General features: G+C 45.7%; 1 protein-coding gene across 1 annotated transcript in view; it reads right to left on the bottom strand.

Moving 5' to 3' along the window:
• Positions 1 to 10459, bottom strand: part of LOC146335173 (protein-arginine deiminase type-1-like) — a 30184-nt gene extending 19725 nt beyond the window's left edge. The window contains exons 1-5 of the mRNA XM_084822322.1: positions 10329 to 10459; positions 3782 to 3962; positions 3349 to 3421; positions 1626 to 1687; positions 627 to 744 (exon numbers count right to left, since the gene is read on the bottom strand). Of these exons, the coding sequence (XP_084678448.1) occupies positions 627 to 744; positions 1626 to 1687; positions 3349 to 3421; positions 3782 to 3962; positions 10329 to 10423 (529 nt within the window). The 5' untranslated portion in view covers positions 10424 to 10459. The remainder of the gene's footprint in view (positions 1 to 626; positions 745 to 1625; positions 1688 to 3348; positions 3422 to 3781; positions 3963 to 10328) is intronic.
• Between the last annotated feature and the right edge of the window lie 4241 nt (positions 10460 to 14700).

Here is a 14700-nt window from a genome sequence, read left to right as displayed (position 1 = left end):
GCAAACTCAGAAGAGAAGAATAACATTCGGTTATCAAAAACATAACACTGCTCTCCAGTGTTGCATGTTTTTGATAACAGAATGTTATTCTCCCCATTTGAGTTTGCAGATGTGAATGTGTTTGTTTGTATTTTGTCCATGGCGTTGTGCTGTATGCCATTTGGCTTTCATGCAAGAGTGTTTTAAAAATTTCTATACTTTGTTATGTTGCTGGCAGCTCCTGGAGGAGGAGACAGACTTGTTCTGTGCAACGTGGGGCACGCACACAATAAACAGACACTTTTGGGCTCAAGTCACTTGTTTTTCCTATCCAGAACTAAACTCAGCCTGCCTTTCTCTGCCATTTTGCAGGGCACCCACAACCTCCGGGACTTCATTGGCTCCCAGCTTGCCTTTCTGCCTGTCTGGGAGCTAAATATGCCCCCCTTTTGGAAAGTGGAACGCCATCAGCAAAAAAACAGTCATGCAGTCTGGGAGATGAGGGAGACGGCTAATCCCACCCTGAAGGATCCCTGCTCAAAGGTGGCCGGAGGATGCACAACAAGACAGCTATGCGATGGCTCGTGTTTGCGGTTGCACATCGTGCTCACTCGCGTGATGTATCTTCCTGGACACCCAGGGCATACCTGTGTGGGATCGCACATGTGGGTAAGCGTTGTCCATGTTCCCAGAGCTCAGGCCGTCCCGATCACAGTTCACCAGCAAAACGGCTCCTTTTCCATTTGGACCCCACGTCCATTTTGTCTGTAGAGGGAGGAGGAGGAGGGGGAGGAAAGGCAATGAATTTCATCTCTCCCCTCTAACGCTGGCTTGGTGCTGGCATGCCTTGGGTGGCCTACAGCCTTGGGTGGCCTTTCTTGACACTCTCATCCACAGCTTTGGGGAGGTGGACCTCTTTCCTTGGCGGATTCATACAACCAGGCTTCCCCCCCCCGTTTAGAAGTCAACATGACTTTAATCGACAAGTGAATACACATGCATTCAGTTGGTCTTATAGCTGTGCCAAGATTGTTATTCAACACAACCCCCTTTTAATGTTTTAATTGTTATTATTATATTTATACCCTACCGTTTTTCCTCTTGCAAGGGGTCTTACATGGTCCTCCTCCATTTTTATCCTCACAACAGCCCTGTGAGGTAGGTGAGGCTGAGAGTCAGGGACTGACTGGCCCAAAGTCCCCCAGGGAGGTTCATGGCTGACGGGGGACAAGAACCTGGATCTCCAGAGTCCCAGTCCAATGCTCTAAACACTACACTGCACTGCCTCTCCAAAAGACCTTTTAGGCCCTATTCAACTGTATTGCAGGCAGGTGCTAGAATATTTACCAGAACATTTGAACATGTGAAACATTTCAGTCTCTTTCACTGGATCTAAAAATCTGTTCAATAAAGTGATGCAAGATTAATCTTACAGAAGATTATCCAGCTGATGGTATCATCCTCCTTACGCCTGTTTTTTGGATGGATTTTTTCACTTGTAACGTTCATTCAGTTTTCTGGCGACATCTACCGTGGAAGCAACCAAGGAGGAAGAGACCCCTTATCCCTGATATATCCACTCCTACCTTGCCTCAGCCCCCTAATGTTTCCCCAAATATTATTGAATAAGAGGATTTGACCTTTACCTTGTTGGTTGCATTGTCCTCTACTACTCCGGTTCGGCTGGTGTCGGCATCCAGGGAGATAGCTAAGATATAGCCAAAATTTAAATATTAGCATCTCTTGGCTACATCCTTGACACTGTGCATAAATATCTCTTGCATGGACAACCAGCCAGACTTCTCATAAGGACATAAGAAGAGCCCTGCTGGATGAGACCAAGGGTCCATCTAGTCCAGCATTCTGTTCCCCCAGTGGCCAACCAGATGCCCCAATGGGAAGCCTGCAAGTAGGACATGCATACAACAACACCCTCCCACTCATGATACCCAGCACACAGCGTACACAGGCATCCTGCCTTTGATACTGGAGGCAGCATAGAGCCATCAGGACTAGTAGCCATTGACAGCCTTCTCCATGAATCTGTCTAAGCCCCTTTTAAGGCCATCCAAACTGGTGGCCATCACTACATCTTGTGGAAATGAATTCCATAGTTTAACTATGTGCTGTGTGAAAAAGTACTTAATTTTTTTCCATCTTGAATCTCCCACCATTCAGCTTCATTGGATGACCCTATGTTCTAGTAAGATGAGAGAGGGAGAAAAATGTTGCCATATCCAGTTTCTCCACCCCATGCATAATTTTGTACACCTCTATCATGTCTCTGCTTACCCTCCTTTTTTTCCAAGCTAAACAATCCCAGCTGTTGTAACCTTCCTTCACAAGGGAGATGCTCCAGCCCCTTGATCATTTTAGTTGTCATTTTTGGCACTTTTTCCAACTCTACAATATCCTTTTTTAGATGTGGTGACCAGAACTGTACACAGTATTTCAAGTGTAGTTGCACAATAGATTTGTATAAGGTCTTAAATCCTGGACCTTAAAACCATGTCCTCTCACTAGTCTAAAACTTGAAATAAAAAGCAGGATGTTAAACCTTCTTGGAAATACTGAAATGACTTGATTCTTCAATAGCACAATAGATTCATATCTATGACCAGAGTTTTCTCTGGAAGAAGTATGAGGTTGTTGTTAGAATATCAGGTCCACAGAAGTAAGGATGTTCTGGAAGAAGGCCATTTCCTGACCATTGTACTATTCCTAGAAAGGCGATATTATCTTGATGTTTCTGAAGTTATTTAACTGTCTGTTTACTGCAGTGCTCTTCATCTATTATATTATTTATATCCCACCTTTCCAAAAAATGGTGCTCAAAACAAAATCTTAAATCAATGGTGCTCAAAACAAAATCTTAAAACATGACATAAAAATCAATAAATTAAAAACACAACGATAAAGGAAATAGTATCCAACCAATTAAAAATCTCTTCAGCAACAGACTAATTTATATGCCAAAGACCTGCCTGAATAAAAACATATTTGCCTGACAGTGGAAGGACAGCGGAAGGCCCTTTCTCACATCCTGACCAAACATGTCTCTGATGGTGGTGGGACCGAGAGAAGAGCCTCTCCCAAAGATATTAAAACTCAGACGGGATCTTTATCCAGTCACTGGAGAGACTTGCAAGCACATTCAGCTCCCAAGTGAATCCAGATGAAGACATCTCAAGGGTAATGAAGAACCACTTAAAATATAAAATTCAACACCCAGGATACATCATGGAGATACGTTGAGAGATGCAGTGCCAACTCTTCACTCCTTGAAGCTGATGGGGCAGGTCTAGCACTGGAAGGAACAGGGAACTGAATGCCAACTTGTAGAAGACTTGGTGGCAGGTCATAACTTACCCATAGAAGTGATGTACAACCAGGCATTAGCAATGAGTGTCTCCCCTGTGGGTCCATAATATGAAACTCGAACCTACAGGAAAACAGAATAACCCAGTCATTTACAGCTGCCGTTAACACCTTGGATAGCTCCTTTAGAGTTCTGAACGGTTCTGACTGAAACCCGGCGTGGATTCATCGCCCTGTTGACATTGGAGCCACCAGCCTCCACTGTCTCTGTCCTACATTCATGCCTCTCTTTTTTAAAAATAAACTCAGATAGGAGAATTTACTCTCTGGAAGCTCTTATTCCGGCAGAAACTAAAAAAGCCTGAAATGTCACAGAGCGTTGCAAGAAGTCTGGTAGCTGCAACACATTATGCCTTTAAGCCCAAAACAGCCAACCACTTGCTTCCAGGAATGGTCGCATAACTCTTCAAGGCATCCCACTCACCTTGTTATCGTTGATGGTGCTGCTGGGACCATTCAGAGCTACTATAACCTCCACGTCCGAGTCAAGCGGCCACTTAGCTGTACCTTCAGACACTGTGACGAGCTTTGGGTTGTAGATTACGTAGACCCTGAGACCAGCAGTTCCACGGACATCGAATGAAGTGGCACCCTTTGGGGTGGATCTACAGTCAAATCAGATCATTGTGGGAAGTGTTTAGTTTGATCAGGCATCATTAGAGATCTAGAGACAGGATCTCTTAAAATCTGGTAGCAGAAGCTTTCTTGGTCAAGCTAGACGGTTTGCCCAACTTTTCCAAAACATCTGAAGGGGCCACAAGTTGTGTAGAATGGCAGCATGGGGGTGTGAGGGGAGAAGAGAAATGTTAGTTGTGTGCTTCACATTGGAAGTAATACACATGGCACCTCTGTAAGATTAAGTCCAGAGTCTAAAATTACCATGTTGCACCTTGCCTGCGTGTGTTGAGGTTGATATGCCTCAGCTATATACACAGCATCCCATCAACAACTGGAGGTATGAGGTGGGGGCCTGACGCTACAGTTCAGTTCCATCTTCCACACGTTGTTCCCACCTGGATTTAGAATGTCTGCAGAAGGCTACTGAGGAATAAACATGCCCGTGTGAATCAGGAATAAACATGCCCGTGTGAATAAACATGCCCGTGTGAATCGGGAATGATTAATGATGCTACACTGAGAATGGTGTGTCGTAGTGACAACTCTCCCTAGCTTGACATAAGCCTAACCAGGTTCGGTCCAGGTTTTGGAGAGCCCTTGAGCAAGACCCCTCCCTGGGCCTCCTCCTTCCGTTGACCTTCTCACCGCCATGGTCCCCAGCCGCTCTTGCTCCTCTCCTCTTCCTCATCATGGCCGCCACTTGCTTGCTTGGCAGGCAGGCAAGGAGCCAGGGAGCAAGGAGGCCACAGCATCTCCGGCTCCTCCTTCCTCCTCACCACCATTGCTGCAAGAGGTAGGGGAACAAGCCGGTTGCAATGGGGAAGAAGAGGAGCAAGTCCAGGGGGCTGTTGTCAGTGGGCCCCTGCAGGGGGGGGTGCGCTTGGCCAGTGCCCAACCATGCCGCCCTTGATGCACTGAAGAGACCAAAATATTACTTTTCTCCTCTGAAATTCCCTTTTCCTGCAGACACCCCAGTAGCATGGCGACTTCACTTTGAAATTCATACATCTCAAACATGGCAGACTTGTGCTGCAATTCGTTTTTGTTGTATCGGTGGAATTCCATTTCGTATGCTGAAAGGACTGTCTTAAGAGCCCAACTAGTCATGAGGTCAACTGTGTGAATGCAATTTAACATGTAAGGGTTTTTTAAATGTAAATAACAGCCACCGAAGCAGGGTGGGACCACAGGGGTGGGGAGGGGGAGTTTAATTCCCCCCCCCAAGACCTGCCAGAAATCTCCACACCATCTGGAGCAAATCCTCCACACCGTCCCTGAGGTCTTGATGCTGCTCAACTGCCAGTCCCCAACACGGCTGCTATTTATATATTTTTAATGGGCATACTCGTTGCATGGCCACAGTTACCATCATGTCTAATCTGGCCCTAAGGTCATCCGAACTGAAGTTGTTACTTAAGTGTAAAAATATAATTGGGTTGCAGAGATCATAACATTCTGACTTTTGCTATGTATAACGTTTCATGCCTTCAGTTTTGGTTTCTTTGTTTTTTAATTCCTCTCAAGGAGGTAAGGAGTTTGCATGTCTATGTGATGATGTTGATATCACACTTTCATAAAGAATGGTGCAGAAGCAAGGAAGGGGGGGGGAGAGAGAGAGAGAACGAACCAACCAACTAAGGTATATCTGTAAAAAGATATATATCAGGTTTATGCAATTATATATTATTCCCTTTTCTTTCTTTTCCCCCATCTTTCCCTCTCTCTTTGTGCTTTCACTGCCTAGCTTTTTCAAAGCCTTGCAGTGGCTTGTAAAGAGATATATTAATCTGTCAGCATGAGGAATTTAAAAGGGGAAAGAGAGAGACAATAAATCTAGCCATAAACCCGTGTAATAGCTTCTTTTCTTGCAGTCTGGTTCTGCAGGATTTATGATCTGTAATAGCACAGCCATTAGCCATGATTCCTAGAGCTAGTCATGTTTGGCAGAGATGTGAAAAAAGAAAAGAGACCCTCACTCATTTACAGGCCCAAATAGTTGTATTTATTTTTTATATTAATGCTGTTTTCCATGGACGTGGAGCAGCCAGCTTTGATTTCTAACTCTCCTCGACTGGCCATCCTGAGGGTTTGGAGCGGGTGACTAAGTAGTACTTAAACACTCAAATGGATAGAATAAAATGCTCACTAAACATAAATTATTGCATCACATTAAAATTATCCTGCATCCGCTTTTAACCCAGCTCCCCCCACCCCAAAAGCCAGCCTGAACAGGCACAAAGCACAGACTAATAGCACTGTATAAATGGTTAGCCTGTTGTAATACAAATCACGTTGTGATGTCCCTCAAAGGCAGGAGTCTGCTTGATTACATGAATGAAGGCCACTCATAGGATGCTGGTTATGGGTCCAGCCATCGGGGGTGTGGGGGAGAGGGATCTGTTTTGCAATGTATGCTTGCCTCCTTGATATATCTGCCTGGTTGCTTTGCTGCTGTCTTAAACTCAGTGGCTGCGTTCACCTCTAACGCTAAGCCAGGGGTGGGGAGACACTTGGACCCAGTGGCCAAATCTGGCCTGCCTGGCAGCCAAATGTGGCCCACCAAGGTTCCCCAAATGGCCACACCCCCTTTTCTTGGCCCCACCCTTTCCCCCCGACCACCAATCATTTGGTGGTTTCCTGGATTTTGTGCATTCCCTCCCCCCCATTCTTAAAGGTTGAAGTGCATATCCTAAGGCTGAGTTACTGGCAGGAAGAACTTTAAGCTAAAATATGCAGCTATTTTTGTTTTTTGGCCCCACCCCTTTTGTCTTCGGCCCTGCCCACCACTGGAATGCAGCCCCCGAGAGCTTCTCTGAAACGGAATTCGGCCCTCGGGCTGAAAGAGGTTCAACACCCCTGCTATGTGTGTAAAATAAGGAGAGGGAAATGATAGGGAGAAATATACTTCATTGATAAAATGAATCTGTCCACAAAAATAACAGGAAATTTGAAGTGCAGTTGTAGATCTGCCTTCCTAAATAGCCATCTGTTGATTAGGACATCCGATCAAAGGCCAATTTTAGAACTGTGTTCCTGCCTTTCACACATGCACACTAAGAGCTGGCTCAAAACCATTTGTTCAAGAGGCAGTGTAACCCACTGCTATATTTTTCTTTAAGAATTCTGAGTGGGAATATTCCTGCGCATGCTCAGTAAAGGAGATAGGGAGTGGCCACCATTTTAGGCAGTTACCAAAATGCAGTGTGGAAGAAGCTTGCTTTCTCCTCTCTGTAAGACCCCTGAGACAGGGCTGTTTACAAAGTTGTTCCTGTGTTGCTGGATCCCGATCCATTTTTGAGAAGATTGCTGCGGAGCTGGAGTGAACTGAACAGAGACTGTTTCCTCCTTCAGACAGCAGAAAAATCAAGCTTCAGAGAGACATTTTATTTACGTTTTTGTTGTGGACGCAAGCTCAAAGACAGAGCTTTGGGAGGGCTGTGCTGTCTTTTATTGTTTTGGTGATAAGTGAACTGTTATGCATGTAAAATTATTACATGCGCATTGTTATTGTTTTTAATTAAGAAATTAAAATGATATGTTAATTGTCCCTGTACGAGGCCTTTGCTGTGAGTCCCTTTGTGGAACTACTCTGTGAAGCTGCGTTCAGGTCACAGGAGGATGTATCTTTTTCTCTTGCACTGTTCAGTTCTCAACACATTACTCATGTCAAAGACCGCATGCTGGTGTCACAGTGGACAGAAATAGCAACTCACTCCCAGGGGCGTGTGCGCCTTTTGCATCCACGCTTCAAGTCTTCGCATGTCAAACACTACCCACTCCCCCCACCACCCTCTCTGAGGGGGGCAAGGTAGAGCTTGATTTGTACTTCTTGCACAGAAGTGAGCTCTTAGGTTCTTAAGGTTTCTTACCAGGGCTGGGCCAAAAGAGTTGGGTTTGGAGCAGGAATCCTGCAGCCATCATTTAAACTGCTCCCTGAGATTCAGGGGTTGTCAGTAACCAAGAGCAGAGTCAATTGTCAGTAGCAGAGAGCTGGGCGTTAACACCAGGGCTGGTGTTCAGGGAAGCCATGGTTGAGCACCTGCTGGGGGCCCCCTGACATGCTCCTCCTCTTCACCATTGCAACCTACTTTCCCATCTGTTAATTTGCCTACTATGGTATTAATAATAAAAGGTAAAGGTGTCCCCAGCCAGTCGTGTCCGACTCTAGGGTGTGGTGCTCATCTCCATTTCTAAGCCGAAGAGCCAGCGCTGTCCGAAGACGCTTCCGTGGTCATGTGGCCGGCATGACTGAACACCGAGGTGCACGGAACGCTGTCACCTTTCCCGCCGAAGCGGCACCTATTTATCTACTTGCAATGTCTTGCTTTCGAACTGCTAGGTTGGCAGGAGCTGGGACTGAAGACGGGAGCGCACTCCGTCACGCGGCACTCGGGTCTCGAACTGCTGTCCTGCCGACCTTCCGGTCTGCAGTTCAGCGTCTCAACCACTAAGCCACCGCGGCCCCACATGGTATTAATAATACCATTATATATAATACCCAGGCGACCGTTAAGATCAGCAGAGGAGGCCTCACTGGTCATTCCAAAGCAAACAGAATGTTGCCATGAGTGAAATACCCAGATGGCAGGCCTTCTTGGTAGTGGCACCCACCCTCTGGAAAATCATCCCTCGTGCAGTTCAGGAGGCAGAAAACGTGACATCTTTCAAATGTCTCTTGAAAACACACTTGTTCATCTGAGCTTTCCCTCGGCTGTAAGTAAATCAATTATGCTGCTCTGTTTTACTGCTCTTTGATTTTTTACTGTAGTTGGAAGTGTTTTTAATGTTGTGTTTTAATGTTGTGTTTTTAATATTGTATTTTAATATTGTGAACCGCTGATATATTTTAATGTATTATATTATGTTATATTATATTATATTATATTATATTATATTATATTGAGAGAGGGGGAGGGGGGAGAGAGAAAGAGAGAGAGAGGACAAAAGAATGGGATAAAGGGAAAAAGAAAGGGGGAATTTAAAAAGAAAGGAAAGAAAGATGATAAAAAATAAACAGGAGAAAGATGTTGGTAGTGCAGACAGGTGAGAGGGAGGAAGAGCCTGTGGAGAGGCATTTCAGCCTTTTAGAATGGGGAACAAACTGTGCAAAAGACAGGAGACCACCAAATGATCAGAGGTTAGGGGAAAGGGGGCAGAGCCAGGGAAGGGGCATGGCCTTCTGGGGAACCACACAGGGCCGGATTGAGACTCCAAACCTGAGGTTCAGTACCTTTGATTTAAATAAGTGTTTGTTATAGTCCAGCAGAGCAGTTATTGCATTCTTCTCTTTATACAGTCAAGGGGAAATGGTCCAAATCAAGAACTTTCCAAAGATAAGAACAGAAAAAAAATAAATACCATATGAATCTGCCTGAAAGTTAAGATCTCCAGCAGAGGCTTGCTCCGGATGCCTCAACTTCTTTATTTATTTACCTCCACCCCCCAGCTGAACATCAGAGAGAAGCTGCCTGTGCCAAGGGACATTGAAGCAGATCTGGGGGATCCTGCGCCCTGAGCAGACGGCCATCGACTCTTCCCCACAAGATGTACTTATCCCCCTCTCGGACTAGGGGGCAGATGTGGAGCCGCCGTCTAGCACCAGGCAGGGCAGGTGCCTGAATGTTCAGGCTTGACCAGCTGCAGAAGTGCCTGCCTGAGGAATAAGGACTCCTCCTGAGTAAAGGCATACTCATGAGCAAGGTTCTGCTGTTGAGGAGACCATTGCTGAGGTGGTACTAATGGCCTGCAGCCGTGCTCTAGGTGGCGTCTGAAGGCTCAGGCTTAAATGCCTTCCGTTCTACACGCAGAGTGCTGGAACAATGTTTGCACCAGGGCCCAGAGTCTTGCTGGGCTCCTACTAACCTTGCTATTCTCTAGACATCCCTGGCTTTGGACTTTGAATTTCCTTCTGTTGTTGCCTTTGCTTTTCTCTGGAACTCCCTGGGTTTGGACATTGGCCTGCAGCAGTGCTGTGGGTGGGGCTGTGAAGGCTCATTCTTAAAAGCCTTCTGTTCCAGGCATGGAGTGCTGGAACAACATCTGTGGCCTAGCTCCCAGACTTCTGCTTTGTTTTTCCCCTGCTAAGCTTGCTCTTCTCTGGACGTCCCTCAGCTCGTTGACCCTGACTAATTTCCAGCTCTGTCCTTGCACCACTGTAAGCAGGGCAGTATGGTGGGCCAAGAAATAGTGATGTAGGTCTTAGGCCAAACTGAGCTGGGATCTCTCTCTCTCTCTCTCTCTCTCTCTCTCACACACACACACACACACACACACACCTGGCTGTCCCTGAAACAGCTCATGCTCTTAACCACCATGCAACTCCTCTGTTTTTCTTATAAAACACCATCACTTACCCTTTGATGTCTATAGAGATTTCGGTTCCCAGAACACAGACCACGTGGTTAGGCTGCTCAGTGGACAGCCGGATGACTCTTTGCTTGGCCATCATTGTCTCCACGCAGAGAAAAGGAGGAACAAAATTCACAGTTCTGCGGAGTGCCTGGGTTGCCCTGTTTTATGGCCAAACCAGCATGACCGGCTTAGATGTTAAAGGACACGGAGTTCTGCCTCACCTTGTTCTCTCCTTCCACTGTTGGAAGCACGGTCTACTTGTGTTTAAGTTCAGCTTTGCTTTTTATATATTGGTGGGGGTGGGAGGGGGAGGAGGAGGTTCAAACTCTCCCCAAAAACTCAACCTGGGTCTCCACTTAAGCTAATAACTGGGCGCGGTGTGAAGGTGTTGGATCATCAGGGAGGTCACACTTCAACCAAATGGGCAGGTCCTTTGCTTGTAGAAATGCTGTAATTTAGCTATTCATGTGTTCGTTCTGGCTGATTACTCAGAATGCTATCAAGCACTCTGTTTAGTTTGCAAGGTGAAACAGGGCAGCAATATGAAACGAACCCGGCTTTGAGTCGCTTCGCTTTGCAGAGTCACCTCTTGCTTCACACAGCTAGTGTGAAGAAGCCCCATTTTCCTTCCGAGAGGGGTATGGACAGGGTGCTAAAACACCAGCGCCGCGCTTTCAACCTGTAAGATTTCATTCATTTTGCAAAACTGTGTGAGTTTCCTTTTTGTGGTTCCCAAGGGAGCGCAGAGCAGTTATCAAAAGAAAACTATGAAAACTTGTTAAGAAACACACACACATGGCCAAAATGCATGTTAAAATTGGGCGTGCTGGCTAAAATGTTGTCTCTGTATCTGCCAGAGAGTGCTATTTATTTATTACATTTCTATACCGCCCAATAGCCAAAGCTCTCTGAGCAGTTCACAACAATTAAAACCATACAACACAATATAAAACTTTGAAACTACAGTATAAAATAAAAACCTAGCAAAATAAAAGCTGGTACAAATTGTTCTGATGGAACAGATAACTTTCTTTCTGCCCCTGACATTTTAGTAAAGAGTTCTCTGGGACAGCACATTGCTCAGTTTTGGGGGGAACATATTAATCAGTAGCAAACAGACCTGGCTTTGCACAGGTTGGAATGGCCCCTAGTTTGATACAGTGACGCCTTCAAGCAAATCTATGCCACTGTCAGAGTTAGACGGAGTTGTGTCTGCCCTGTCTGAGTGAAGCCACGCCCGCTGGCACCCCTAGGCATGGCTTCTGCTGTGGTGTACCCCTGTGGTGTGCCTGAGAGAGGAGTCTGTCCTCTCCATTCCCCTGAGGGGGGGCTGCCCCACAGCAGAGGGGAAGGAGAAGGCATATAACTCTGTCCCTCGGCCTACTGATCTCCCCTGGCTTCAAACTGTATGGACAGCAAAGCTATGTAGTGGTTAGGGAAGTCTGTCACCTAGAGTCTGATGATGGCACTGCAAACATCAACCGCATGTTACATTTAAATTAAGTAAAAATAATTAATGTGCTTTTCAGACAAAATAACTCTGAGGTGCACTCCTCTAGGGACCCCTTAGTATGTATGCCAAGTTTCAGGTGTCTTCGTTTCACAGCCTTGATAGAATGGCATGGATGGACAGATGGACGTCCTCTTTTATTATTATAGCAATAAGATGCTGGCTGGAGATAATGGGACTTGTGGTCTAACACATCTGGAAGGTACCAAGCTGGGAAGGCTGCAATAACCCCTTCAACATCACAGAGTTGCAAATCCTCCTGGACCCTTTTCCAAACATTTTTTTTTCCTAATATGCCTTGGTTGTATGACTGTGTAAAACACCCCAAGGTGCCATTCGGCAAAGGGCGTTACATCAATTAATGTATTGATTGAATATAGATCTAAAAATGATGAGCATCCTCACAAATTCCAGATAGGCAGCCCTATTAGTCTGTTGCAGTGAAAACAAGAAGAGTCCTGTCCCTCTCTTAAAACTGTCCCAGAGCCCACCCTGACAAAGTGGATTCTCTCTGGCCCATGACAAATCTTCCTCAGTAAATGTGTTCCTCTTTAAGGAGGCTCAAGGGCTCTTTTGTTGTCTTTAAAAAGCAACTTCTGTAGCTTTCCATTTGGGTAACCTCATCTCCGCACTGCAACCCCAGAGGAACAATTATCTTGGTAAAACAGAGACAACTGCAGCCAGTCGTTGCTCAGAGCTGCCTCTCCCCTTTGTAATGACTTCAGGGTAAGCTGCAGAGAGAGAGCAGGCTCTATTTTGAGATCAAATGTAGGATTTTGATATCTGACGGGGCCAAAGTCATCGCTTTGTCATCGCTAGGGTAGCAGGTGTTATAATTTGGGTGGACCTGAGCATGGCAGGGTGCGGAGAGGCCACCTTAATGCGTAACAGAGTTGAGAGGAAGGGCAGGCAGAACAAAGTGAGTGGGATGGTAAGTCCGTAACCCAGGTCACTGCTATCCCTAACCCTTTAATAACATAGGGAGAGCCATACGGAATCAGACCAAAGACCTGTCTCCTCCAGCGTTCTGCTCAGTGGCTGACCAGCTTCATTTTCAAAGAGTCCATGTGTGCCTTAAAGAAGAAGCTTGTGGCATCATAAAGCCCTCCATAACTCAGGACCAGGATACCTGGGTGACTGCCTTCCCTCTGTGCACTCAGTCGACCCCTGAGATCTTCTGAGGAGGCCTGATTGGTCATTCCACGACCAATAGAACGTTGCCAGGTCATAGCATGTAAGTGGACCTTCTCAGTGGTAGCACCCACCCTCTGAAACACTCTCCCACATGTGGTACAAGAGGCAGAAACTGTGGCAAGCTTCAGTCACCTTTTGAAAACGTATGTGTTTACACAGGCTTTCCCTGACCTGTAATGGAACATAGAATAAAATTATTAATATTAATAATAATAATGGAAAGAAACCATTAATTAACCCCTCCTCCTGAGCAGGAACAGAAACTGACACTGGGGAATTAAGAGAGAACACTGAAGGGACAACCCTTACTAAAGAGTGAGGGAGACAGGAGCAGGCGAAGGGAATATCAGGGCCTGCTCCAGCTGGACTGCCTTCCTGCCCAGAGATCAGAGGTGAAACAGGGCCATTCCGTCAGCACTGCTGAAAATCTACTTAACTTTTTTCCCCCTTTTCTTCTCCATCTCCCTTTCTTTGAGTGTTGTGTCTTTTTAGATTGTAAGCCTGTGGACAGAAATTTCTTATTTTACTGATTGATTGCAAGCCACTCCGGGAGGCTTTTTTTGGCTGAGGAGCAGCATAAAAATGGTTTAAATAAATAAACAGCCCCTCAGGTGGCATCAACAGGCAGCAATAAAAGAGCTTAAACTGCAAATTGGAAGTATTTAATTAAAGACACAGGAGCCCTGAAAAGTATCAATAGTGATTTGCCTGTCAACGTTAGCCGCCTCGAGTGCCATTTTTCTTGGCAGAAAGGTGTGGTACAAATCAAATCAATAAATACGTGCTAGACAGACTTGTGCCACAAAAATAAATCAATCAATTCTGAGCCACAAATCAAATCTAGGAGGGAAAAACTTGTTAAACTGTATTGTATATATGTACCTCTACTGTCTACAAAAACAGCAAGGATTTTGAGACTCATAAAAAACTAACAAATTTATTATGGCATCACCTTTCATGGACTACAGCCTTTGAAGTTTAAACATTAGAAAGAACTTCCATTAAACAGCGCAATATGAGACATGGCTACTTGGAAGGAAATCTCACAGTGTCCAGTGTGGCTTCCTACCGCTAAATAAGCATGTATGGGGTTGCAGACAAAGTGAGGCTGCCGGAACTCCTTTGGTATTTTCCAGGAAAAATAAATGATTGGAGAGGTATTTGGTGAAGATGCTTGAGGCAGGAGGATTGAGAAGCTGCCAAAAGAGTGTGGGAGTACTAGAAGTCCCCAAACTTTTTGGATCGGTGAGCACATTTGGGATTTTGAGACAGTGCCATGAGTGCTCTCACAAAATGGCTGCCATGAGGCGAGGCTGGCCCATTCACAAACTGTCTACCATGGTGGTCACAAAACTCTAGTTTCTCAGAAGGCAAATGGGGAGCTCCAGGAAAGGTGACATGCCCAGGAGCCGGAGTCCAAAGCAGAGGTGGAGGCTGAGCCCCAAAATACAAAAGCATCTTTTTGAACCCAGTTAAAGATGGAGGACACCACTTTGCTTTACAACATGTCAGCCTCCCAGTTTAAAAAGTATTTTTTTATTTTAAAAAATCATAGGAAATGCAATAAAAATCAGGAGGAGCTGGAAGCCTGGCAGGTGCTAAGAGAGGTGTCCGAGGGCACACTGGTGTCCATGGACGCCATGTTGGAGGCCTCGGAGATCACCATTTGG

This window comes from Heloderma suspectum, chromosome 15 (assembly GCF_057233095.1).
Source record: "Heloderma suspectum isolate Gila_16-S chromosome 15, 16-S_ref, whole genome shotgun sequence".
Classification (NCBI taxonomy): domain Eukaryota; kingdom Metazoa; phylum Chordata; class Lepidosauria; order Squamata; family Helodermatidae; genus Heloderma; species Heloderma suspectum.
This window is presented reverse-complemented; position numbering and strand designations above follow the sequence as displayed.